This window comes from Vombatus ursinus, unplaced genomic scaffold (assembly GCF_900497805.2).
Source record: "Vombatus ursinus unplaced genomic scaffold, bare-nosed wombat genome assembly UNPS02014801.1, whole genome shotgun sequence".
NCBI classification, from domain to species: Eukaryota; Metazoa; Chordata; class Mammalia; order Diprotodontia; family Vombatidae; genus Vombatus; species Vombatus ursinus.
Genome location: NW_020954579.1, coordinates 7922927 through 7950710, shown reverse-complemented (window position 1 = coordinate 7950710; position 27784 = coordinate 7922927). Strand labels below are relative to the sequence as shown.

The 27784-nt window shown below is 47.5% G+C and overlaps 1 protein-coding gene across 1 annotated transcript; it reads left to right on the top strand.

Annotated features, from left to right (window-relative positions):
• Positions 1 to 17238: 17238 nt before the first annotated feature.
• Positions 17239 to 26018, top strand: C1QL1 (complement C1q like 1). The gene is made up of 2 exons (XM_027873283.1): positions 17239 to 17838; positions 25839 to 26018. Exons 1-2 carry the CDS (start codon positions 17239 to 17241, stop codon positions 26016 to 26018), a joined length of 780 nt encoding a protein of 259 aa, XP_027729084.1.
• The last annotated feature ends 1766 nt before the right edge of the window (positions 26019 to 27784 follow it).

Sequence of the window (27784 nt, the reverse complement as noted above, 5' to 3'; positions counted from 1 at the left end):
GTAATAACAATATCAACAATAATTGCTAGCATTTATCTTTTTTACATTTATATTTTATTTTTTCCAATTACATGTAAGCAAAAATTTTTAACATTATTTTTAAAAAAAGTTTGAGTTTCATATTGCCTGCCTGCCTCCTTCTCCCCCTCCCCCCACCAAAGGCAAGCAGTCTGATATAGATTATACATGTGCAGTCATGCAAAACATTTCCATATTAGTCCGTTACAAAAGAAAACACGGACCAGAAAACAAAAAAAGCAAGAGTAATGAAGAAAGTTTAAAAAATATAGCATTTATCTTTTTTTGCTTGATTTTGTATCCCAGGCACTTAGCACAGAGTCCGGCTCATTATAGGTACTGAAATAAATGCTTGTTGAGGACTAACTCAGTACTTTATAAAAGAGCTTTACACATGTTATCTCATCTAATTATCACAACAACTATCGGACGTAGTTGTTCTTATAATCCCCATTTTACAAATGAGGAAACTGAGGCAAACAGGTGAAATGACTTGCCCAGGGTCGCACAGCTAATAAGTGTCCGAGGCAGGATTCAAACTGAGATCTTCCTGACTCCAGCTCTAGCAACACCTCATTCACTCGGCCAGCTAGTTGAGAATTCTCCCAGTAAATTTATAGCTACAACGAGAGCTGGGGAAGGGGCTGCCTTGGTCCCCTAAACTCTAGCTTCAATCGGGGTTCCCTTCAGATTACGCGAACCCTCTACAGCTTCAGTCCGCCGATAGCACAGGATTGGCCGAGACAGGAAAAGGACATCACGAAAGATCTGCAGTTCTGGCCTGGACAGCACTCGGTAACTAAAGCCGACCTCATAAGTGACTAATTGATTTCTGTTCCCTGATTAAATGTTCAGCACTTTACATGGCAGCAGAAGGAGGTCAGCGCTACCTCCTCCCTACACCCCCCCCCCCCAGCAACTCGTGGGTAGAGACAAAGAAATTGATTTTCCAATCGATGCTCTGAGCAATGATTAAATGTTCTCTGCACAACGGCCCTAATGAGTCCCGGAGGCTCGCCGGGCCTTTAATTAGAGACTCCCATGGGGGCCAGAGCTAGGGGGCTGCCCCGGGGCCGGGAGCTGGCTGAGAGAAAGGGTTGGGCCCCGGGAGATCTATGCGCTGGTCGCTTGCGCAGAGACCCTTCAGAAGGGTCTAAAAGACATGTACTCGTGTGCGTGCGCCTATGTTTGTGTGAGCAGGGACTTTGGTGTATCCATGGTTTAGGATACCACCTGCACCAACATGTAGCACGTACATTAGTTTGAATGCAGGTGTATTTCAGAAGTCTCGGCTCCAGAAATCCTCCCAGATCCTCCCCACCCTATACACTCTTCCCCAGGGCGTCGGGGTAATCAGAGTCAGGGGGCGGGCTCTCAGTTCTGCCTCGAGGTCATTTGGTTGCTAGAATGGCACCCGGAGGCTTGGGCAGGAAATGAATCCCCCATAAACGCCACTGTGTTTTCGTTACTCGCTGCCCGGCCTGGCAGCCCCATTGGAGGAGCTCAGACTAAAGACTTTAGAAATTCAAATGAGGCTCTCGGGGGAGAACTGGGCTTAAACATTCCCCAGCGCAGGCGGCTTTATTGGAGGAATAAACTATATTTGCAAAGTAAGATATTGAGCCTGTCACTTTCTCTTAGCGTTATAATGAGATCGAGTGAGGGAGGGAGGCAGGCAGGATGGGGTCCCCAGGGGGAAAGAAGCTGGGGCAGGGAGCCTCTCCCACCCTTCACTCCCCATCACCATCACCACCACCACCACCACCACCACCAGGCATCCTGCCACTGGGCTATGGGCAGATGCTCACTCCCCTCACTCCGTTTCCTTTGGTTGGGAATTCCCACTCCCTCACCTGACTCCCCATACCTTTGTACAAGACCCCCAGGATGAGAAGAGGTCAGTGTGTAGGTGGGAGGATGCTCAGAATGGTATCTGCCAGGCCCTGGAAGCCAATTTATTTCCCCTTCAGCTCACTCTCCAAACAATCCCTAACCTCTACCCCACATTCTACCTCAACACAACATACCTGGGGCAGAATTTTGAGCCAGGATCTGTGGAAAAGCTGGAGGAAGGAAAGTCTGTTCTCTGGGGTCTTTTGATGGTGGTGGGGGTTGGGGAAGGGGCAGGGAAAAAGACATAAGCCCCAGAATTAGATAGAGACCCAGAGGACAGGTGTTCAGGAGTGGAGAAGGTTGGAGTAATGATGAGTCAGTTTCTTACTGAAGGGGGTTATGGAGCAGAGCTGAGTAGGACAGGAAGGAGGGAGCAACAGGACTGAGAGGAGAGGTGTAGTGCCAGAGGTTGGTGGGGAGTAAGGGAGGGTTTACCTGACTGGAGGAGAGAGTATGAGTGAAGAAATCACCACAGATTAGGGGTCTCATGGACCCCTTTGGCAATCTGGTGAAGCCTATTGACCTCTTCTCAGAATCATATTTCTAAATGCATAAAATAAAATTCATAGAATTACAAAGGAAATGAACTGCATTGAAATACAGTTATCAAAAGATTAAAAGTTCCAAGTTCATGATCATCTGTTCACAGATCCCCTTGGGAGTCTGTGCACCCTAGGTGAAGAACCCCCTCATAGATGAAGGGGTAAAACCCTGGCATGGCAAAGGATTTTAATTATGGCTAAAAGAAAGAAATGCAGGATTCTTTGGCCTTGAGTCAGGCCCAGATGTTTCTCCTAGGGACTTTTCTCAGCTTCTCTGTTTTAGCAGTAGTCATGGGAACCAGCTGTCCAATAAGAGGAATGAGGGACATACTGGTGCGGTGAACATAGTAGGAGGGCATCAAAATGTCTAATGTGTCCCTCTTCCTTTGCTCAGCACTGCCCCTCTCCCATACCCCCATACATACCCAGTGCAGGGTCAGGGAGGGAATTAGACAGTTGCTGATAAAATGAAGGACATCTTTAATTTTGTTTTTTTCCAAATTAAGAAAAAAGTTGTCATTTTTATGACCATTTCATTTTTATTTTTTTTTCCAAACTGAAGAACAGGGTGAAGTCAGGAATAAGCTGGTACGGGCTTCTGGGCTTGAAGCTCAGTTTTATGAGCCCTGATTCTCGGAGAAACCCCTACCAGCCTTGAGCCTAGCTTTCCCCACCTCTGGAGCCTATAGTGCCAACCAGAGCAGCTGTGGCTCTGTGGCTGTGCCATGTCACAGAACAATGCCAGACCTGGGGGAAGGGGCATCTAGTGTGATAGGTCATGGAACAGCTGGCTTGTCACTTGTGCCCTGAGCCCCAAGAAGAGATAGGAGCTGACAGTGTGTCTGGTGGAGAGGCAAAGCAAGGGATAGGCCAGGAAGAGGCAGAACAGACCTTCACAGGACAGCAGGATCAAAGTCCTTCCTGGGAAAAGGTCTAGGTGGGAGGTACTAGGTCCTCTCCTCTGTGGAACCCCACTCCAGTGCAGAAGCTCCCCTCTTTGGGAATGAATGTATGTAACTACTACACAACAATGTTCTCTCCACTTCCAGAGCTTGACAGCAAGGGAGGGGTGGCAGCAGTCCAGGGACCCTGCACACAGAGAGATATTGAGGGCAGCCACAAGACGAAGCCAGATATCTTCATCCTCTAAACATCTGAGACCTGGGAGGAAGAACAAGATTGGTTATAGGTAAGGAAGGAAACAAGGAAACAAGCACTTATTAAGTGCCTACTATGTGCCAGGCACTGTGCTAAATGCTTTCCAAATATTATCTCATTTGATCTTCATAATGCTAGGAGGTAGGTGCTATTATGATCCTCATTTTACAGTTGAGGAAACTGAGGCAGACAGAGATTAAATGATTTCCCCAGGGTCACATAGCTAGTAAGTGTTTGAGGCTGGATTTTAATTTAAATTTTCCTCACCACTGCACCACATAGCTGTTTCCCCTCCCTGCCCCCCATCCTGATCTTTCTCTCCCTCTTCTCCTCCTCTCTACCCCCTCTGACCTTTCTGACCTTTCTCTCTCTCTCTCTCTCTCTCTCTCTCTGTATACACACACACACACACATATGGCATGAAAGCTGACCTAGTGAAGTATGAATTTCTGGGGCCCACTTCAGACTTCCTGTGGACCCCTCCACCTTTTCCCGCCCTTTCATCCTTATGCCTGTGGTTTTAGGGTGGCTACCTTGCTAAAATCCCACCTTCAGCAAGAAGCCTTTGCTCCTAAATGCTTATGTCTTCTCTCTGAGATTATCTCCAATTTATCCTGTATATATCTTGTTTTTACAAAGTTGTTTGCATGTCCCTCTCCCCTCTCCATTTAGATTGTGAGCTCCCTGAGGTCAGGAACTGTTGCCTTTCTTTATGTTCCCAGAGCTTAGCCATGGTGCCTGACACATAGTAGTGGTTAATAAATGCTTAGGGATTTGCCTTGATCATTATTTCTGGGGCCCAAGAGGAAGCCTGGAGACCATCAAGAGCCTTGGTTGCTAATATCTTATTGTAGTTTGTTCCTCAATGGCCTTGCCTGCCTTTCAGTATCCTATTAAGGAGGTAATCTAGCTCTTACCCCATTCCTATGATCCCTGAAGATACAGGTAGCAGAAAACATGTCCCTAAGGGGTACTGGAAAAGACTGTGCCATCCTGCCTGTGCCCATCTCCTCCTGGTGGCAGGTGAGGCACGTAGGTAAGATTAACTATCAAGCCAAGAAAAGGTCTCTTATGAAGAACAAGTTACAGCCTCCCCCTACCCTCCCATCCATCTCTAACTGAGGGAGATAATGCCTGAATGTCAACCTCTCTTGGCCCTTTCCCTGGATCTCAGCTGTGCTTCATGTGGGTGATGAAATGGGCAGTGATGGGTAAGCTTGGCAGCAGGGCTGTAGTGGCAAGGCATGCCCGCCTTCGGCACTTTCTTTCCTGACTTGTCACCACTCCCAGGCTGCCCAGTCAGCCATCGATGCAAAACCACAGTGACAAGATCCAGAGAGGGAGGGAAGGGGAGCTGAGCCTGGGGTGTGTGGGAGGGGGGAGAAGGGAGAAGAGGGAAAGGAGAAGATGTAGGGTAAGGGCTTTTCTTACAATCCACTGGAACAGTAATGTGACAGCTTCCCATCTGGGGGCCAGTTCCCTGGGAGAAAAGACAGGGAGAGCAGTGGAAATCTGTCTCTATGTCTGTCTGTCTCTGCTTTTGTTTCTGCCCATTTCTGTCTCTTTCTCCAAGACTTATGCTAAATCTCCCTCTGTGTCTTTTTCTGTCTTCTTTATCTGGCTCTGGCTCTGCTTTTGCCTCTGAGTCTGACTCCTTCCCTGTCTCTTTCTCACTTCCCTTGATTTTTGTCTTTGTACCCCATCTCTCATGGTCTTCCTCTCCATCTCTCTCTGACAATGTCCCTTTCTATCTCTGCCTCCCTGACTCTCTTTCCCCCATCCTTTTCAAGTACCATTGCATTTTCTGTTTCCTTCCATGCCCTGGTCAATTCAATTCAATAAGTTTTTATTAAGCACTTATTATGAGCAAGCTGCACTGTTGGGTGCTGGAGACACAGAGACAAAAATGAAGCAGGTTCTGCTTTCAAGGAGCTTCCATTCTATCAGGAGGATACCACAGATAAGTAAATATCTTTGTCTGCTTCTCCTTTCTCACCTCCCATTCTTCTTATCTCCCGATGTCCCCAGAGGTGAAACAATGAAGTTGCCACCTACAACATAATTAGTTAGGACCCCAGACACTGGGCCTTCCATGCCTGAATGTTTAAGAAAATGTGTATGTTGTTGTTGTTCAGTTATTTCAGTCATGTCTGACTCTTCATGACCCCATTTGGGGTTTCCTTGGTGGAGATACTGGAGTGGTTTGCCATTTCCTTCTCCAACTCATTTTACAGATTAGGAAACTGAGGCACATGAGGTTAAGTGACTTGCCCAGGGTCATACAGCTACTAAGTGTCTGAGGCTGGATTTGAAGTCAGGTCCTCCTGGCTCCAGGGCTGGCATTCTATCCACTGTACCATCTACCTGCCCCTATATGTGAGTATAAATGTGTGTTAAAGGATATATAGGAGTATATGAGAACATGTGATTTTGTGTGTTTGTATGTGTGATTTGTGTTCAAGGCAGAGGTTGCCAAGAGTTTATGAATACTGTATCTCTAAAGCAGATGCTCAAACATCTCTTTGGAGAGTATTGGGCAGGGTGTGTGTGTGTGTGTGTGTGTGTGTGTGTGTGTGTGTGATTTTCCTCTAATATCCTCTCTGACCATAACAGGAAAGCTCCTTGAAGCCAGGGCCTTAAACTCTGGTTACTGGATAGTATATTAATGCTTAATGCTAACACAGTTATAGTCTTCTCTCTAGGATAAGAGCACACGAAGTCCCCAGTTTAAGCCTATTCCCCCATACATCAGCCTCCTGCAAATCAGGTCAGGGTTCTGGCTAAATCAAGGGAAGTGGATGGGAGTTCCTGGTAGGGTCCCTACCCCCTCCCTCTGCTTGTCAACCTCTGATCTGTTCTGTGTTCCTATAAATATTTACAAATCTCAGTTGCTGAGAAGCAAGACATCTTTCCTCTGGCTGAAGCCCATAGGCTTAGCAGGGAGAAGCCAGCAAGGAGAGGAGAAAAGGAAGGAATGCAGGAGTGGGGATGGGTACCAGGACTTCAGGTTTCTAATCTCAGATGTGTTTGAGCTAATACCATGTCCTCCAGCATCTCTGTGACTTGTAAGAAGATAGAAATCTAGACTCCCCAGTTCTAGAAAGGTCACTCCATCTCTCCCTTATGTGGTATCACATCCTTCTTCCTGCCTGATGGAAGTCCCTGTGGCAGCTGTCTTTCCTCTTCTCTGGACTACTAAGGTCCATCCTTCTGCCTCCAGGCAAGTATGATAAATCCCTCTCCCTCAGAGCAACTAGCTTTTCCAAAAAAGTCTCTAGAAAATCTCTTTGGGACCCAGTATTATTATCTCCCTACTCTTAATCTACAACCTCCTAAAGCAAAACCTCAGGGCTATACTACCATAGGCCTGAAATCAGGAAGATCATTCAAATTTGGGTTCAGATACTCACCAGCTGTATGACCCTGGGCAAGTCACTTAACCTGGCTGCCTCAGTTTCCTCAACTGTAAAATGGGAATAATAATAGCACTTTCCTTCCAGGGTTGTTTCAAGGATCAAATGAGATAATATTTGGAAAGTCCTTAGCACAATGCTTAGCAGCACATAATAGGCACTTAATAAATATCTGTTCTCTCCCTCCCTCCCTCCTTCTAAATCTTCTCCCTGAATACTTCTGGGAGTTTGAGAGGATTATCTCCTTGTTTTATAACTCTCTAATTCACTTATTAAGTAATGTTATATATTACAGTTATCTTTCCTGCTATCTTACACTCAGACTGCAAACTCATTGAGGGCAGGGGCCATGTCTTTGCATCCCTCTAGATTGGTTAATTTATTTGCATAGCATAGAAGACAGAAGGCTAAAAATAGAGTCAGAGACACCTGGTTTTCAATCTTGTTTCAGTTACTGACTAGCTATGTGACTCTGGACAAGTCTTTCAAATCTATGAATTTCAGTTTCCTCATTTGGAAAATTGGGATAATAAGAGTCTATAGGAGCAAATGATATTACCTGTGTAAAGTGTTTTGTAAAACTTGATGTGCAATAGAAAAGTCAGTTGTTAAGATAATGGTGATAATGTTCTCCAAGTACTTTCTCAGTTTCTTCTAGAAGCAAGTTTGATCAAGCCCCACATTCCAGAAGGCAGCACTCTGCTTCCCAGATGAGGGATGACCCCCTTGTTTACACAGTTCAGAGATAATGAAGATTCCAGGCGAGCCCAGGCTCCAATATTCCCTAGAATCACTATAGTCTTGGGACTCCCTGACCCTGTGTAGACTCCCTGTGTTATCTTCTCCCTGGCTGGAAAGAACAGAGTTAATATCTGGTCCTCTGGGCCGGTTTCTAATTGTCCAGACTGTGCCCATGGCCCTCGTGGGAATGATCAGGAGGTAGGAAGGACTGAAGACTCCAGGCTATAGAGCAGGAGGAAAAGCTTTCTACCATGGAGTGAGTCAATTCTCTCTTTGAAAGGATTGGACATCTCTGTTGGCCAATGACCCTGAGGGTGAGGGAAGGGTGGAGTTGGGACAGAGGTGGAGCAGATCTGCAGATGAGTGGGAAAGTGGGATTCTTTCTTTTTCTCTTCCATTCCCCCAATATTGCTTTTCTCATGAAGGAGAACTTAGGAACACTTCGATTATGTGGGTTGGGATAGAGTTGGGGTGGAAGGTGGAAGTTGACACCCCTACTTTCCACAGCTCCTTTAGCCTAGATTAAGAAAGCTGGAAAGTGGTGGGGGAGAGATGGAGGTGAATGAGAATGAGGAAGAAATGAGTTGAGGAGAAAATAGGGAGGGGAAGAGAAGGGGGAGGAGCATAAGGTTGATAAATGGGGTGAGGTTAGACCGAAGCTCTGATGGTAACAGTCTTTTTATTTCCTGAATTTGAGATAAGAGACCAGTAACCTCCCTGGTTCCTAGGAAAGAAAAGCAGGGAATGTGGGGGGTGGGAGACCAGAATATGCTAAGGAAGAGAGGCCCAGGAGTGGCAGAGAAAGGGTTAAACAGATTCTGAAAATAACCAAGTCGAAGCAAAAGCTGAAGCTGGGCATGGTGAGTGCCTTTCCCGGAGAGATGGATCTATAGAGGGAAAAGTCAGTGCCGCTCCCCTCCCTGCCACCCGCTGCCTGGCATTGGCTGCTAATTAAGCCTCCTCTCCATACCCTCTCCCCTTTCCTGAGCTGGCATGCTGAGGATCCCCAAGCACCATCAGGTTTTGAGAGGCTACAGGAGGGAGAGCTGGGGTGGGTAAGGGTGGACAAGTGCCTCCCGACTTATCAGAGGAACTCCAGCAGGGACTCAGAAGGGCCGAAGTCCCAGCGGTCACGTGTACGGGACACACACTCACATGCACAGCCCTGGCCTGGGGCTGGAACAGATAGATAGGAAAAGGTACAGAAAGACAGACGGACCTGGTAGGGCTCAATAAATCTTTGCTGCTTACAGAAGTAGGGTGGTCTGTAAAGTGGTCCTAGGAGTGGTGGAGAAGAGCTGAGACCAGATGAAAAGCAAACAGACAGATCAAAATGCCCATAGAATCCATCAAAATGCTCAGTTCATGATATCCTAGAGGCAAAGTGAATGGAGAACACAGAAAGCCAAGCCATGCCCTTCCCTCTGAGAAGGAAGGGCAGTACCTTAGTTTCCCTCCTCTCCCATAACAGTGGGATATTTCCTAGCAAACACTCTTGCACAGAAAAACCCTGAAGGCATAGACAATAAATCAATCTTTTGCTTTGTTTGAGAACTCCCTCAGATAAGGCAAGGGACTGGTCCCTTCAAACCTCAGCCTAAACCCCCCATTTGCTTGCTTCAGCAGCTCTGGTTTTGCGGTTCATGCTCTTTTTGGAGGATGGGCAAGGTCTCCCAGAGGGAGAAATCCTAGACGTCCTCTGAGAGCAGAGAATGTAAGCCCCCTAAGAATAGAATGGAAGCTCTTTGACTGAAGAGACTATTTTTGTCCCACCATCCCCAGTGCCTGACACATAGTAGGCACTTAATAGATGCTAATCCAGTGGAATGGGTGGCCCTTCTTCTCTTCTCTCCAGAGGGGAGAGAGCTGGGGTAAAGGTTTTTCCTGCATCCAGGAATTAGGGACCCAAAATTTCCTATCACCCTCCCCTCCAAAAAATAACCCACCCTCTCTCATGGGCTCCCACAAGATGAGCAGAGAACTCTTTCTCAGAAATCCATGAAAAAAAAATCTGCTTTGCTTCTCTCTTCCCTGTTGGTCAATGAGCTTCTCCCCCACACACATACACTTTAAATACACATATACACTGGGATGGGGGTGGGCATCAGGGAACTTGGGGGCTCAGAGGGTGGAGGGGAGGTCAGAGCCCTATGTGGAGGGAGTGTGGAAGAAGAGCTGGAGATTCATATTCACTGGGGCCCAGCCTCCTGCTCCCAACTCTCTCCCTGTGAGTCGGAGGCATAATTGTGCTGCCTGTCACTTGTTCATAACGCTATCTGTCTCGGAGGCTGACCCCGTAACACCCGCCATTATATTGGCTCCTGTTGGGGCTGCCGAGCCTCATTACTTATACATGCAGCTTGGAGGAGCGGGCTGGGCAGGGAGGGGGGAGATGGCCCCTCTGATTAGGCAATTTTCCTGATCCAGGGCCTTTGGGGGGGGGGTGAAGAAGCTGTTTTCCCATCTGCTTTCCCTTTTCTCCTCCCCTGCCCTACCATCCCTACCCAGAAGCTTGGTGCTTTCAGGGCAGAGAGGGATGGCTTCCCCCTGCTGGTAGGACAAGAAAAGGACCAAAGAGGGACCAAGAGGGCTGAAGAACCCAGGGGTTTAGAGTGGATTAGGGCTCAGGCCCCAGCTGCTCCCTTAGCTGGCTAAAAGTGTAAACAGAAAATGGGCAAATGCTTCCCCCTACCCCCCACCTTCAGCATATGCTCTCTGAGTACCATGAATAAGAAATCCACTCCTCCCTCCTACCCCCACCCCCACCCCACCAATCTCTGAGACCATTAATCTAGGATGGATCTGCTAAAAAGCCTTGCTAAGCACTCAGCCCATGTTTTGGGTGGGGCAAACTAGGGATAGTGGACTAGAGAAGGGAGGATAGATACCCAACAGGGTCAAGCTAGGTCTCTCTAACCTTCCCTAGAAGGGGAAGAGTAAAAACCTCACTTCCCATTCCTCTCTATGAAGTAGTAGTTCACTTTCTAGCCAGCATACCCCTCTAAGTTTCCACTAATATACACAAACATACACATACACATGTAGGAATTTCTATGCAGCCTGGCACCTTGGGAAATCGGAAGAGTTTGAAGAAAGCCCCTGTCAGCATCATCACATTTAGAATTAGGACCCAGGAGGCCTGAATCCCAGAGCTTTGCTGAATCTTGTAAGTTTTTCCTGACATCGCCCCTATTCAGATCACATCACAATCCCCAAAAGTACACACAATCCTTTACATTCCCCTAAAAGATGATGATAAATCATAAATGGGGAGAGGTGAGGGAGGAAAGGAGGAAGGCACCTTAAACTTGGCTCTCATGTATTTTTCAGTATTGAGTATAAATTAATGGATTTTCCTTTAACATGTCAGAGCAAGAATGGACCTTAGAGGTCTTATTTTCCCTCATTTTATGAATAGAGAAACTGAGGCCCAAAGAGGAAAAAAAATTATTTTGTGGGTGAGGCAATTGAAGTTAAGTGACTTGCCCAGAGTGACACAGCTAGTAAGTATCATATGTCTGAGGCTGGATTTGAACTCAGGTCCTCCTGACTCCAGGGCCAGTGCTCTATCCACTGCACCACCTAGCTGCCCCTGAAAAATGTTTTGTTAAAGGTCATATAGCCAATTGGAGACAATCAGAACTTGAAATTATGATGTCTGTCTCCTAGTGCAGTGCTCTTCTTATTATATAATGTCACAAAGTCAGCATTTTGGGGCCCAAACAGAAAGGGAAAAAAACACCCCCAAATCGAAAACCTTATTCCACCAGAGACCACAAGGGGGAGGGATAAAGCCAATAGTTTGAACTAGGACTAAAGAGGGAAAGCACAGAGGGATGAATGAATGAATGAATGAATGAATGAATGAATGAATGAATGAATGAGAATGAATGAATGAACCTGACCAGGAGCCCCTAGAAGGGAATCTTTAGGGCAAAGCTGAAAAACATGATCCAGAACTGTGAGAAGGCTCAATTCTATATAATTTCCCCCAAATTTGCTTATGTCCTTAAACCATCTGGTGTGTGCTGATCTGCAAAAGGGGTACCACCAGAAAAGGCAGAGAAAGGGAGGGAAAGGCCAAGATGCAAGCACCTGATCTTTTGCCTGATAAATTCCTGCCCCTGCCTTCTATCCCTAAATGATAACTTCAAAGAAGGAAGCAAAGACCAGTGAACCAAGCACGCGTCATCACACACACCCAAGAGTACACACCCTTAACACGTTCACACAGATTCATTCAACCCTATTCCACCATAAGCATTCACATTCACATCCACATCCCAACTCACACTTCCTCAGAGTAACATACATTCATATTCTCCCTCTGTTCCCCTAACTCTTTTGCTCAAATTGTGAGTATCATTGGGAGTGATGGGAGGTGCTGGAGGACTTCTTACCTACAACCTAAATGTAGTAAAAAACAAAACAAAAAAACCTCAAAGGAAAATTGAAGACATCCAGATCCTTGTCCTTCCCTGGCTCCCAGACAAAAACACAGATAAGCTTTCAGCTGTGTGGGGCTTTACCACACCCCCCTCCAGTATTCATGTTTCTTTTCTACTAACCTAGGTTCCCAAGGGGGCAATGCTTCTAGGCAGCAGGGAAACTTGCTATTCCCTCAATTGGAAAATCCATCACCCTTATTCATGTCTTTGCATGGACTGTCTGCCCCTTCTCCCCCACCTTTTCCAATTCTTAGTTTCTTCCAAGGCTTAGCTTAGGTGCCACCTCTGGAAAGAGACCTTTCCTGCCTCCCTCCTCCCATCATGCTCTCTCTTTCCTTGAATTATCTCGAATTTACCTATGTCACATGTCATTTCCTTCCAGTAAACTGAAAATTCCTTGAGGTCAAAGTTCTGCTTAGCTTTTGTCTTTGTTTCCGAAGCCCCAGGCACAGTGCCTGGTACATAAGAGATACCTAATGAATGTTTGTTGAGACTGTAAGTGGTTTGGGGAAATGAGAAGTTTAGGTATCTAGATTGCTAGGTTCCCACTCCCCCAATCAAAAGATGGAAGAGTAAGATATGTCATTTGTCCTGTGGCCCAAAGTGTCCTTTGAGTGAAAGCTATTGATCAAATGAGATAACACCTGTAAAGTGTTTCGCAAACCTTATACTGCTATATAAAAATAATTATTTATTATGGTGATCAAAACCCATTCCTGGGAAGTGATAATAATAATATGATAAGTAATACAATAATAAAGTATATCATTGATCATATGATAAATAATATAATAAATGATAACAATAATTATAAATAGTAATGTCATTGTATTCTTCTTCCTGTCTGATCTTGAGAGTCTGGGCAGGAGCTGGAATGGGTTTTGATAAAAAGAGAATGATAATGGTAGCTCACATTGATATAAGGCCTTATGGTTCCAAACTATATTACATACATTATCTCTTTTTCTCATCATAAGAACCCTATTACTGAAGAAGCAGTACTGTATAGCTCATAGAGTACTGGACATAGAATCAAGCAAACTTGTATTCAAATTCTGCCTCTGGCATTTACTAGCTGTGCGGTCCTGGGTAAGTCACTTCAGATCTCTAAACTTCAGTTACCTCTTCTTTAAGATTCTATCAAAACGGTAATACCTATGTACGAGGGGGTTAAATGAAATAATCTATGTAAATTACTTTTAACCACTTCATAAACACCAGCTATTATCATCATAGGGCAGCTAGGTGGCACAGTGGATACAGTACCAGGTCTGGAGTCAGGAAGATTTGAGTCCAAATCTGGCCTCAGACATTTATTGACTGTGTGACCCTGGGCAAGTCACTTAACCCTGTTTGTCTCAGTTTCCTCATCTGTAAAATAAGCTAAAGAAGGAAATGGCAAATCACTCCAATATCTTTGCCAAAGAAACCCCAAATGGGGCTACAAAGACTTGGAAACAACTGAACAATAAAATTATCAACATACCCATTTGTAAAAATTTTGAGAAATGTTTATAATCTCCAGGTGAGAAAACTGATCAGACTGGTGAAATGTCTTGGTCAGGGTTACACAGCTAATAAATGAGAGCCAGGACTCAAACCCAGGTCTTCTGACTAAATCTAGGGCTCTTTCCATGACCCCCCCTCCCAAATCTAAAGGTGGTAGCATGTGGCCCCTGTCTGGGGTTCAAAGAAAGAATTATGACCCAAGATCTCCAGATCACGATTGGGGCATGACTGATTTGAGGATTTCCAGGCTGGGATGTCCTCACCCAAACTAGCCAGTGATGGTCACACAATACCAGATCAACAGGTAGAAAAGAAAGAGCAAACTATAGGTTTTCTCTCCCTAGGGCATATGATCACCATCCTCTTGAGAGTCTCCAGTCCTGGAGGGTTCCTCTTTCTAGGATTTGGACAGGGCATCACCCTTACCCATCCAGCTCCTTGGAGGCAGCAGAAACAGTGCTGGCGGCAGCTATTGGCCCAGTCTCGAAGGCCAAGATGGCTGTTAATTAAAGTGCTGGCACCAGATCCTCTCTGCGAAGTTTGAAGCCTTTATTTTCCACTCCAGCGAAGCGGGGAAAATCCGGCTGGGCTCATAGAGACGCCAAGCTGAGCCAGAGGGAGCCATCTTTCGGGATGGGGGCTGGGGGGCACCAGAATAAGCTTGCCTCTCCTTAGTGGCATATGTTGTGGGGGGCACCCCCCCAACACCAGCCTGGCTGGAAAGGGAAGGGTGGTCAGAGAGGAAGGATGTCTCTTCCAACAGCTCCTGGATGGAGAGGAGAAACATAGAACATCACACAGAAGGGAACTTGGGACAAACCCCAAAGGTTTTAGGAAAGAAGAATGAGATCCTGAGGTGTCAGTTTGGGGTCATGTTGTCTATACAAGTCATAGAATCATAGCAGGACAGATCTGGAAGGAGGTTGAGAAGGTTTAACTTTAGAAAGTTACTTTACAAGGAGGAGGAAACTGAGACTGTGAAGAGAAAGGAATATGCCTAAGGTCACACAGCCACTAAGTGGTTGTTGAACATCAGTCTTTTGACTTGAAATCCAGGGATCTGTCCAGTACTGTGTGCTGCCTCTCCGTGTGCTACTTACAACACAAATTTATATCTAGTGCTTAAGTCAACAGCTCTTCCATTCCTACCCATAAACCTGAAGCTTCAGCTAGCAACAACTAAGTGAAGTCTAATGGGGATTTTGTTTTCCACTCCTGATGGGAAAGGGTGAGTTCTTCTGAAGCCCTGAATAGCACTGCATTCCTTCATCCACCCTTCCTTCCTGGACTTCACCCTGGCATTCAGCATCCCCATTACACCCATTTCTCTGGGACTTAGTCCTCACTTTGGGAGTTGACGGCAGTTTAAAATTTTCTCCAACTCAAGACTCAGGGGAAAAAAACCTGCACACATTTTTAAAGTTTCCAACCTTGGGACTAAACACCACACAAGCCATGCCTTTAGTACAGCCCTTTGGTCAAGCAGTCCAGAAATTCCTGAGATGAGCTCAGTTCTTGGGGAGATTGCCTTCCATCAGGAGGGGGAAGGGTAGAGTGTAAAGAGGAGTTCAGCAACCACAGACTCTGGTGATTTCCCAGATACTTGATTTCTACTCTCTGGCCTGTTTGGAGACGGCCTCTGGGGAGAAAAGGCAGGAGAGAAGGCCATTCACCCTTCAGTCAGGAAAGCAGGCATCGCTTGAAATGGCTGAGCCCCTGTCGGGCAAGATAAACAGAGGGTGGGTGGGTGAGGCAGTAGAGCAGTGCAGCTCTCTGCCTCAAATAATGTGACAAATATTTTGATGGAAGGAGACACATCTCAGTTTATGCAACCTAAACACTTTAATGCAATAGAGAAAAAGGGAGCAACCCAAACTTAATGGGAAAAAGGAGCTGAGTGATGAGATGTGGGAGGCTGAGGGGTTTGGGAGTGGAAGGGGTAACCAGTGTAAGATTAACCCCTTGAATACCAAAACGTTCCCTTACCTGTAGAAGTTCTTTTATTCAGATTTTGGGGAAACAGATCAAATAGGTCAATTCTGTCTTGGGGGGGGATTTCTCCAGTGACAGTAAGTCAAGGGGTGGGGATGCGGGTTGTGTGCCACAGAGGGAAATAAAGAGGAAGGGTGGTGTGGCCAGTTTCTTGCTGAAAGCCAAGCATGGAAGGAAGGTGCTGGAGGACTGGAAGTGATGGGAAATGCCTGTCTCCAGAGAGCGAATCGCCCCACGGCAGACGTGTCAGTAACCTGGCTGTCAACTCAGGAGATCAGGGGGCCTCTTCTAGAGCAGCCCAGGCTCTTCCAGGAGCACTCAGGCTGGAATCAAAGCTTTCGACTAGGTGCTGAGCAGTCAGGGCACTATTGATGAAATGTTGGTTTTCACAGCCGATTACATCCAAGTAATCCCATCTCGTTTCCATCTCTTCCGCACTGCGAGAGCCCTGGGCTGTGGCCCCTGTTTGTCGGACTTATCCGATCCTGCCTTTATCCCTTCTCCCCCTTCCCTCCTCTCCCTTCTCTGCCCTTCCTTTTCTTTGCCTTCTCTTTTTCCCACCCGTCTCATTAGCCCTCCTCTGCTATCCTCCTGTCCTTTCCCTTCTCAAATACAGGAAGCAAAAGCCCTTTGAAAACCTCTAAAGCTCGGCACAAATGGAAGCGGATTGATATCATCATCATGACTGTCCTCGTTGTACTCATCACTCTTTGTCCACTTCAATTCTCACTTTGCCGAGTGCCTGTCTCTTTGAGCTCTCTCTCTGTCTCTCTCTCTGTCTCTCTCTCTGTCTCTCTGTCAAGATAGACACTTTGTTAGTCTCAATCCTTTTTTGTCCCAAGATCTCCACGTCCTTTTCTGAGTCTTTATTTACTGTCTTCCTCCCTCTCGGTCACTCTATTTTCCTGTCTTTCTCCCTCTTTCCTTCTTGTTATGTCTGTCTAACCCCTTCCCCTCCCCCGTTTTTAGTCTCGATTTCTCCCTTTCTCTCTCTCCCTCTGTTTTTTTTTTTTCTCAATGTGTCCGTTCGTTTCTTTCCTCCTATCTCTCGCACCACCCCCTCTTTCTCAGCCCCAACCCGTTCCCCCTCTCGGGAGGCGGGTCCCAGCCTCCTGCAGCCCAATTGAACCCTAGCCCCGCCCGGTACTCTGCCTCTCCTCCCGCCTGCAGAGTCCGGGGGAGCGGCCGGGGGAGCGGCCGAGGGGGCGGGGTCCGGTCGAGGGGGCGGTGGCCGCGGCAGCTGTAGGAAACGGGAGGCGGAGAGCGGGTGGCGGCGCTGCTCAGTCCGGGCCGCGCCGCGGGAGGGAGAAAGGGTAGGAGGAGGGAGAAGGGCTAGGCAGCGCCGTGCGCTCCGCCCGGCCCCATGCCCGGAGATCCGCAGGACGGCCCCTGAACACGGGCGCCCCATCGGTGCCCCCCCGCCCCGTTGGCACCATTGCCCCGACGGCGCGACCGGGCGGCCCGGCGCTTGCTAGGCTCCGCGCCGGGAGGAAGACGCTGCTGGCGGCCGCAGTGGGAGTGGTGATGCTGCTGGTCCTGGTCGTGCTGATCCCCGTGCTCGTCAGCTCTGGAGGCCCCGACGGCCACTATGAGATGCTGGGCACCTGCCGAATGGTGTGCGACCCCTACCCGGCTCGGGCCCCCGGTTCCACCACTGCCGCCCGCCCCGACGGTGAACCCCTGAGCGAGCACAGTGGCGCACCCCCACCCTCCACCCTGGTGCAAGGACCCCAGGGGAAGCCTGGCAGAACCGGGAAGCCTGGACCCCCAGGACCCCCAGGAGATCCTGGCCCTCCGGGCCCTATGGGCCCCCCTGGGGACAAGGGTGAGCCCGGGAAACCAGGTCCCCCTGGGCTACCGGGCCCTGGGGGCAACGGTGCCATCAGCACCGCCACCTACACCACGGTGCCCCGGGTGGCCTTCTACGCGGGCCTGAAGAATCCCCACGAGGGCTACGAGATTCTCAAGTTCGACGACGTGGTCACCAACCTGGGGAACAACTATGATGCGGCCAGCGGCAAGTTCACGTGCAACATCCCTGGCACCTACTTCTTCACCTACCACGTCCTGATGCGAGGAGGGGATGGCACCAGCATGTGGGCAGATCTCTGCAAGAACGGGCAGGTGGGGACCAGGACAGGCTGGGGCTGGGGTGGACTGGGGAGAAGGGCAGGGTCGTAAGAACAGAGAAACTTCAGCACAGGGTCAAGGAGGTAGGTGGGTATCGGGGAATGGGGGGTGGGGAAGTGACTGGGAATAGGCAGTTCGGACTCTAGTGACACGGTGTGTAGAAAGCACTGGATTCGGAGTAAGTACCTTGGGTTTAATCTTTTTGCTGCTGTGACCTTGGGCAAGTCACTTCCCTTCTCAGGGCCTGTTTCTTTCTCTGTATAATGAGTAAGTTGGAGTAGATGATCTCTAAATTCCCTTCCAGGTGTAAACCCTAGAATCCGAAGAGGGGAACGACAGGTGGGCACTGAGAGTAAGTAGGGAGGGCCCAAGCGAAAGAAATGCTAGAGATGGGAGAGGTGGGGAGGGGGACAATTGAAGATAGGCAGGGCCAGAGGGCCAGGACAGCAGGAGTGCTAGAAGTCAGGAAACAGGAGGTACTGTGAGCTTCAGGATGGGAGGGGACAATTAGAGCAGGTGAAACAGGTACTAGGACCAAAGGGACTTAGGATAGCCAGGGCACACAGGTCATTAGAGCTGAAAACCCACCCTCCAGGGCCCTATAACCCTCCGGGGCTTTCTAGCTGACCTTTCAAGTAGAAAGATACTGGGTAAATCAGCACCCAGCCCTGTCCCCATCCCCCAGAACCTAGCAAGGTAGTCCCTGTGGGAAAAGTTTGCCTCCCAGAGAGAGGGTTTGTGGGTGTCTGAGTTCTGCTGCAGTTCCTCTCTCCTCCTTATTTGCTTGGGGGGGAAGGGTGGTATCCAAAAATTCTGCTCAGGAGAGTCTTTTCCCTTTTGCCCACCTTCTTTGAATCCCCTGGAGCCCATAAACCTGGGATCGAACTTGGAAATGCAGGAAGGAGTTGCTGCTGTGGCTGCCTTCTTTACCTTGGGGGAGAAGGGAAAGAGGAACACCTGAAACTCCAAGTTTATAATATCACCCCCCTGCCTTGTCCCAGCCCCAAACTCATTCCATAATTATTCCTTTGACCCAGCCTGGGCTAAATGTCTCGGATGGCTGTCCACTGACCTACGGGGTAGGGTGTATGATCAAGCTAAATCCTCAGATTGTTGGGGCAGGAGGAAAGGGCTCTCAAGCAACTGAGCAAGGGAGAAGAGGACCTTAGCCTCAGATTATTCTTTTTTCTCCAATAGCCCTTGCCTTCTCAGACTCTGCCTGCCTGAACTGAGGCTCATAAGTACAGCTAAAGGTGGAGGGGGTGGATATCAGGAAAAAGCCATGGTGGTGTGTTCATGTCCCTGCTCATCCTTTCTTATTCTTCTTTCATCTCTGCCCTCAGTTGCTAAATTGGGCAATCTAAGCTACCCCAGGCACCTGTAAGGGGTTAGTCTTGATTAGAATACAATTCTGCTTATTAATCACCAATAAAACATTCAGCAATGTCACCTTTGAATGCTGAGCCCCGAGTTTCTCCTTTTTCCCAAAAAAAGTTTGAATTTGGAGCTTTCAGGGGTTGGGATGAAGGGCTGTGAGTTTGATCTTTCCAAGACAAGTGAGATACCCACCCTTCCCAGCCCTGCCCCATCACTGGGTGGCCTGAGGGGAGGTGCCTAATGCTAAAAATACACTAATATCACTTATGGAGAAATAATGACAGCTTACTTCCATCACCAAACAGAAAAACAGCTTTACATACAGGCAAGGGGCATGGTCTGGGCAGAGCCTGGCAAATTAGGGCCCTACTCTTTGAGATGGCATATGGGGATGGGGAGAAGTTCAGGACCAGTGAATGACTCAGGGAAGCAGCCAGTGGGGGAGGAGAGAGTCCAAGGCACAGACACCTTTAATCGTGTAATCCTTGACTACAACCCTACCCACACGATCAGTCCCTAGACCCCTGGCACAAACCCTGACACACACTTCTCACTCCAGTCAAGCTGTCCTTTTGTAACTGTTCATGATATTCATTCTAACCAGGTTGGGGTGGGGGGAACCTAATGTGATGTGCTCCAAGCCAGCACCCTCTCCACCTTCTCCCTTTTAGAACAGCTCTGGATGTAGGCACTTGGGACTAGCCTCGTGGGAAGATACAAGAAGAAGGCAGAGACAGGAAAAAGAGCAGAGGTAGGAGAAGGGATAGGGAGTGAGGATTGGGAGAAAGGAAAGAAGAAAGGGACCAGGGGAGGAGCAGCAGATTTAGGGATGAGCCAATAGGGAAAATTGTTGCCTGAGAAGAGGAATTCTTTCCTTTTCCCCCTGGGTCTCTCCCTAGAGCCTGAGAGAAACGGCTTCCAGTCACTCTCCAGGAGATGGTCTTTCCAGAGGCTTCATTCTCTTCTGCAGGGGGTGTCATCCTGGATGCTCTTGGGCAGGCCATTCATTTCTGCTATTGGCTACTTCTCATATCTCTGAGGTCCAGCCTGTATTTTTTGCTTTCCATTCATGGATGCTCGAATTTCCCTCAAGCCCTCCCATCTCCCTGACCACCACCCCATATCCCTGAACTCTCTCAAAGGGAAGGGATGGGTAGGTTCTTGGACCTAGACACTGGGGAGTTGTAGACCCCCAGACTGGGTCCTTAGGTGCAGGGGAGGGAGATCGAGGGGAGGGGGAAAGGGAAGGAGAAAGTGTTGGTTCTGACCCAGCCGTGTGTTAGGCAATGCAGTTATAATATAGAAGGTTGTTCCACCACTACCCAGGTCATTTATAGGGGCTAAAGAGAAGGCCTTTAAAACCTTGGAGTATATAAAGGAGTGTGGAGATCTGTTGGATGTGGGGCATAAAAAGGAATTTTCACCTTTGACCAGTATTAGTTACTAAAATAAGAGGAATTCTAATTCAGCCACTGTGTGACCTTGGGCAGGCTATTTCCCCTCTCTGGGCCCCAGTTGCCTCTTCTGAATAATAAATGGATTGGACTAAATGATCTCTAAGGTCCCTTTCAGCCCAGAAATTCTGCAATACTGATTCTAGAAGGATAAATGGGTTTTTTTTCCAAATAGGGAGAAGGGAAGAATTTTTAATTATGATTTTTAGAAGAGACTGAGGCAAGAGTTAGCTTAACAGAGGAAGGCAACAGAAAAAAGATCTGGCTTTTTTCCTTTTAGTGGGTTCAGGAGTGTGTATTTTGCCCCTAAAGTCCAAGGGAGGATTCAGCCGTGATTGGTAACCAGAGGTAAACTCTGTCAGACTCATGCCCCCAGAATCCATTTGAATAGTGTTATTGGAAGGGAGAGAGCCCCAGCATCTCTCCAAAGCAATTGAAATACATTTACCCTGTACTGAGGTTAGTTTCCTCATAGTGTTGGAGTAGAAGACTAAGAAAGGCTGCCTGGGAAGACACTCTGTACATCTAGGCCCTTAGTAGGGTCTGCCAAGTAATGGAACATCCATTCTTCAGTGGCTGGCTTCTTTAAAGGCCCTGATCAAGTCCAGAGCAGGTGAACCCCAAATAAGCATACTGACCAGGAGAGGTTTCAATAATACCACAAATGCACAAATTCAAAAATTCCTGCAAGAAATATGATTAGGCTGAGTATCTCTTTTCAGCATTGTATCTATGGAACTAACTGACCTCGGTAACATTGTTTCACCTTTTCATGGGCCTAATTCTCAACGTCAAGCTTTCATTTTAGACCCAGGGTAGGAAGGGACCTTAGAGGCAATCTAGCCCAACCTCTCATTTGACAGATGAAGTAACTGAGTCCCAGGGAGATTAACTGACCTGTCCAAAATCACCTAGGTAGTAAGTTTCAGAGGAATTATTTGAACCTAGATATTTTTACTCCAGAGATCTTCATACACTGCCTCCTGTTTCTCAGTTTCCCTTCCAGGGAACTGTTCAAAAGGAGGTGACTTCAGCCCTGAAAGACTTTGAGGCCAGTTGGGCAGTTGCTGCAAATTCCCTGTTCTCTTCCTCCATGGGAATCATGGGATCTCAGATTTGGAAGGGACGCCAGAGACCATCTAGCCCAACCTACCTAAGCAGGAAGGGGAAGCATGGACTTGTAGGCAGGAAGCTATGAGTTCAAATCCTGCATCATACACTTATATCTTACTTAAATAAAACACATATAGCTTTACGATCCTGGGCCAGTCACTTAAACCTCTTTGAGTCTCAGTTTTCTTATCTGTAAAAGGGGTATTGTTATAAGGGTCACACATGATAGTGTATGTAAACTTTGCAAACCTTAAAGTCTTATGGAAACATAAGTTTTTATTATATTCTCTACGTTGTTGCCAACAAGTGGTCATCCAGCCTCCACTTGAACATCAGACATCAAGTAAATGGGTCTTTTCTGTTCCCTGTCCTGATTTCCCTCAACATTTAGTAATCCCAAATCCCTTCATCCTTTCTGTCTCTGGGGTCTTGATTCTTTTTTTTTTTTAAGTGAGGCAATTGGGGTTAAGTGACTTGCCCAGAGTCACATAGCTAGGCAGTATTATGGGTCTGAGGCCAGATTTGAACTCAGGTCCTCCTGACTCCAGGGCCAGTACTGTACCCACTGTGCCACCTAGCTGCCCTTGGGGTCCTGATTCTTGAGGTTCAGTCCCCTGTCCTTTAGAATAGGACTGGAATAGCATGATCTTGATGCCTCATTAGGCAATTAGGATAATTTCAAGAACAACCATGGTAATTAATAAACAATAATCATAATACTTCTAGATGCCTGTCATATCACCAGGAGATTTCTAATGCAAGATTATTATATCATTCATTCAGCAAATATTAAAATGGATTTGGTTATTAAAAATACACTGTCTTAATGAGTTAAGGCCGGATTAATCTGAGTAATAAAAATAAATATCAGTACTGTATTAGCAGAGATAATAACATGCATACACAATAATAAATGACACTAAGATCAGGGAGATAACACCAAAAGTTAGCTGCTTATTTCTCTGGAGGGCTCAGCACTTCTAAAACCTTTCCCCAACAATACCACCCCCCCAAAAGCCCTTATTTCTTTATCATAACAAAAATCTAAGCTGAAAGCATCAGTGGTAAAAACAGAATCTTCTCCTCCATCTCCCAGATGGAGAAACTGAGTTTCCCCATCCTATCCTAATCGTCCCCTGGGCTTAGCTGGAAAGTGATTGTGAAACCAACCAGAAGTTTTTCCAGGCACAGCCTGGAATGTGTCAGGGAAAAGGGACCAGAATTTGGGTGTTTGGACACTAAATGAATGGCATGCAAATATATGCAGATGTAATTCCATCACTGACCTGCACTGCTTCTTTGAGCCCATAGAAGGCAGTCCGTTCTCTGGCAGTATTCTCTGCGCTTTAATTGACTGCCTTAGGATCACAAATTGGAAGGACAGTAGATTGGGGAGAATTAGGGAAAGGAGCAGATCAAGAGGGACTCATTCTGCTCCTTAAAGGATCAGAGATATCTCTAAGGTTATAGGCAGAAATAGTGAATAAATGCTTCTCTTGTTGGCACTAAGATTATCTCATCCCTCTCCACATCCTGAAATGATTCCTGATCCTGAGATTCAGGCTCAGGGTGACCACAACTGTTCCAGGAAACGGCAGAGCGAGAACTCTTACCCTAGGCCACAGCTAGAATCCCCTACACCTGGACACATTCCCTACAGTCTAACACAAAGAGACATTTCCATGAGAGGGAATGCAGAACAGGGAAGAGGGTGAGGGCAACCCTTCAGAATGGGCAGTAGGGAAGTGGTTACCCTTCCCTTTGTCACACCAGCAGGTGAGGGTTAGGGAGCATCAGATACAAGACTTCCCCAAAGTCTTGGTTCACTTTTAAGCTTAATACCTTTAGGGGTAGCTAGGTGGTACAGTGGATAGAACACTGGCCCTGGAGTCAAGAGGACTTGAGTTCAAATCAGGCCTCAGACACTTGACATTTACTAGCTGTGTGACCCTGGGCAAGTCACTTAACCCTATTGCCTAGCCCCCTCCCCCCAAAAAAATTATCCAAGCTTAATACCTTTATACACTGCTTCCCATATATTAGTTTCCCCTCTAGGGACCAGATCAAAAGGAGGTGACCTCAGACCTGCTACTGATTGAAGGTAGTTGGACAGTTGTTGGAAATTCCCCGTTCTGTCCCTCTGTAGAAATCATAGAGTCTCAGAATTGGAAGGGACATCAGAGACCATCTGGCCCAATCCTACCTAAGCAGATATTAAAGCTTTAATAGCTTAAAACCATGCCAAGACTTTGGGGACACCCTGTATTATCTCCCTTTGTCCTCACCTGGGGAGGGTAAGCAGTATATTATCCCCATTTTACAGATGAAACAACTTGCCCACAGTCATATATCTAGTGAGTAGCACAGTTGAGACTCCAAACCAGGTTGACTGATTCCAAGCTTAATACTCTTTCCAGTTCCTTAATTTGCCTTCAGAAACAAAGAACCCAACAGACTCAGGATCCTGAGATTTAAAGTCTCAAGACGAACCAGAAAGAGAGAAAATATACCAGCATGTCCATTTCCTGCACTGAGCTGCTGAGGCCTCACTCCCTTTTGCTGTCTGTTCACTTCTATCCCTGAAAGGAAGAAGGAGCCAACTCCAAAGCTGGAGGGAAGAGACCTTATGGCCATATCCCTGGCCTTGGGTTAGGTAGGGCCTGCAAGCTGAACTTCCATTTGAGAGGGGAAATGGAGGGAATTCCTCAACCACATTCTTCAAACACAAGGTGTCCCTAAGTCTTCGTGTAGTTTTTAAGCTAGCTTGAAACCAGCATCCTCAATTACCCTGCCAAGCAAAAGAGGAAGTTTCCATCTGAACCCCAAAGTACAGCAATGAGTAGACCCTGGGGAGGTGGGGAGAAGGTTCCCTTGTCTTCCTCTGAATTGTTTCCTTCTGATAGAAGAATTGCCTTTTATATGTGTAGAAGTGGAAAGACCACTGGACTGGAAGTCAGAAGAGCTCGGTTCTACCCCCAACAAGTAGGTAGAACTTAGCTGTGTTATCATAAACCTTGAACCTCCATTTCCTCATCTGTAAAATGGGAATAATAAACACATGCTCTACCACTTCACAGTTGATCGTGAAGATCAACTTAGTTGACTGTAAAACTATATATATGTATATGTGAATGCATATATACATACACATATATATGGAAGAAATTATTATTATTGAATGTGAGAAATGATTAAGAAAGGAAAAAAGATGGCTTTTCAGCTACAAAAGCAGAATGCCATCCCAGTCCCCTTTTCAGTCACTTGGGAGTTTAGGGTGGGGGGAGGAGAAGAGAAGAACTGTAAGTTTTTCTGGTTCCCTCCTCCTTTGCCATAAGTAATTAGCATCTGACCATAGAATAAAGTAGAACAGAGCTAAAGAGGGCCTAGAGATGATCTGGTTCAGGGTTCTCTGTAAAATAAGGGGGGCCCATGAAACTATCTACACGTCTCCTCTTCTTCACCACCCCCACCCCCACTCAACCACCCTGTCAAGCCAAAGAGGAAGATTCCATCTTAACTCCAAAGTGTAGCAAAGAGTAGACACTGGCTTGAGTTTTTTTTTGTTTTTTGGAGGTGGGAGGGGATTGTTTTCCTCCAAATTATTTCCATCTGCACAAGTAAATGAAAAAATATTGGAGATCAGACACCTGAAGGAGGGAAAAGAGGGGGCCATGGGGATACTCTGCCCCTTTCTCTTCCAGAGGTACCGCCCAACTGTACACGGAGTTAACTGCAAAGAACTGTGACATTCATCCCCCTAATTTCTCTCCCCCCCATTTTCTGTCCCCCTTTCCTTCTTCATCCTCCATTACTTCATCTTCTGCCTTTTTTCCTTTCCACCTTTTCTCTGCTATACCTTCTGTTATCCTCTGCACCCCCCCATCCCCTCTCCCTCTCCTCTGTGTTCTGTCTCTAATCTTCTGCCCCTCTCCTCCTCTCTGTTCTCCTCTGCCCCCTTTCTTCCCCCCCCCTCCTGTTTCCCCCCCTGTGCCCCCCCCCCCCCCCCCCCCCGCCCCGGTTTCTCTGCCCGAACTCCACCTCGGCACCCAGGTCCGGGCCAGCGCCATCGCCCAGGACGCTGACCAGAACTATGACTATGCCAGCAACAGCGTGATTCTGCACCTGGATGCTGGGGATGAGGTCTTCATCAAGCTGGACGGCGGCAAAGCGCACGGCGGCAACAGTAACAAATACAGCACTTTCTCCGGCTTCATCATCTACTCCGACTGAGCCCGGGGCAGGGCGGGGTGGGGGCAGGGCATCTCTCCCTCCCTTGCTCCTCCCCGACTCCTTCCCACCCAAGCCACGCCCAAGGGGCAACCTCAGAGCCACCCTCACACCTGGACCAGACGGGTGGAGAGGGGGGAACGTCCCCGGTCTCCTTTTGCCTCCCTCCCCCCCCCACCTCCCCAGCCGGACCCCGAAAGGAAAGGAGGGGCTAGGGGGGTGGAGGATGGAGGCAGCCTCAGCCTGCTGTAACACCTGGAACCTTAGGGGCCACCAGTTGTGCGGCCACAGACCAGGGCCCCCGGGTAGCTCCCTCTCACACACCTCCGCTTTGGTCCCGGGGCTGTAAAGACCTCCACCCTTCTGCACTGTATATATGTATAATATGACTGTATACTGTCTCGGAGTGCCGCGTCCCCTCCCAGTTCTCCTAATTCCGGGGGAAGGCTGGGGAGGAGAAATTATCAGAAAGGTAAGCCTCTCCTCCACAGTGGCTCCTTCAGCTCCCTGCCTCTCACCCTGGGGAAGTCAGGCTGGGGAGTGCCCCGGACAGCCTTCCTCATCTCCCCATCCTCTTGCCCCCAGCGATACCCAAAGCCCCTGGCCCGGCTCCGCCGCGCCCCGTCTGACCAAAGCTATAATAAAAACACACAAGTCCATCCCGTTGGCTCCTCCTCCAGTCGTCCAGAGATGGGGAGGCTGAGTGAGAGCGGGGTGGGAGAGGGGCGCGGTGTGGCCCTGACCCTGACCCTTGAGAGATGGAGAGCAGGTGAACGTGAGAAGGCCTGATACCTGAGTGACAAGCGAATCCTTTGTTTGTGAAAGCAAGAGTTTGGACCAGGTGATTTCTTCCGGCGCTGATCTTCTATGGTTCAAATGATCTGGGCTTTAACAACAGTTTCCTCCTGAGACCCAAGATACTGGGGAGAAGCACACTACCTATTCTCCTTTACCCTGGCAGGGTTTCTAGAGATCATCTTGGCCGTTCTCTGCCTTTAGACCAGACCAAACCCATACAGATGAATGGGCCTTCAGCTCACCTTGCAGGGGTCCTATTTTTCCCCCACAACCAAAGAGAAATGTGAGTCATTCAGGGCAAAGAACTCACATGGGGAGATACAAAGGGAGAGAGGGGTGTGGAAGTCAGTTCTTCCACCTAAAGAGATTATTTCAGTTATCAAGTCTAAGATAGAACATTTGGCCATCTAAACCCAACTCCACCTGCGCAGGTCCAGTCTGCAAGGCAGGAAAAAAAGTCTGGTACAGTGGTCAATGCTATTGTCATTACTCCCCATTCTTTCTTTTAAAGAAATTATGGATGCCCTTTGGTTTCTATATCACATTCATTTCCAGATATATCCCTCCCTCCTCTTCTACCCACCCAGGAATACATACATACATACATACATATATATGTGTATGTTGCCAGTACTCCACACCCAGAGTCCCACCCCTTTCCCCCACCTCTGAAATGAGTGATGTGCATGGTGTAAACTCTTCTCTAGGGCCAAGCTTGATTATTCACACAGCATTCAGTTTCATATAAATACTTTTATGCATTCTTAATATTCCTTGTTTCTTTCACACATCATAATTTGTTTAGTCATTCTCTAATCAATGGATGCCTACTTTGTTTTCAGCACTACGAAGTGCTGCAATTAATATTTTGCTATGTATAGCACCAGAAAAACCTTAGGATATATGCCTAGAAGGGGGGACTCTCTGAGTCAAAAGGTATGGACAGTTCACTAATTTCTTAGCAGAACTCC

Coding starts and splice junctions, on each gene's coding strand:
- C1QL1 (XM_027873283.1), top strand. CDS start 17,239: ATGCTGCTGGTCCTGGTCGTGCTGATCCCCGTGCTCGTCAGCTCTGGA. Junction 17,839..25,838: donor ATCTCTGCAAGAACGGGCAG/GTGGGGACCAGG, acceptor CTCGGCACCCAG/GTCCGGGCCAGCGCCATCGC.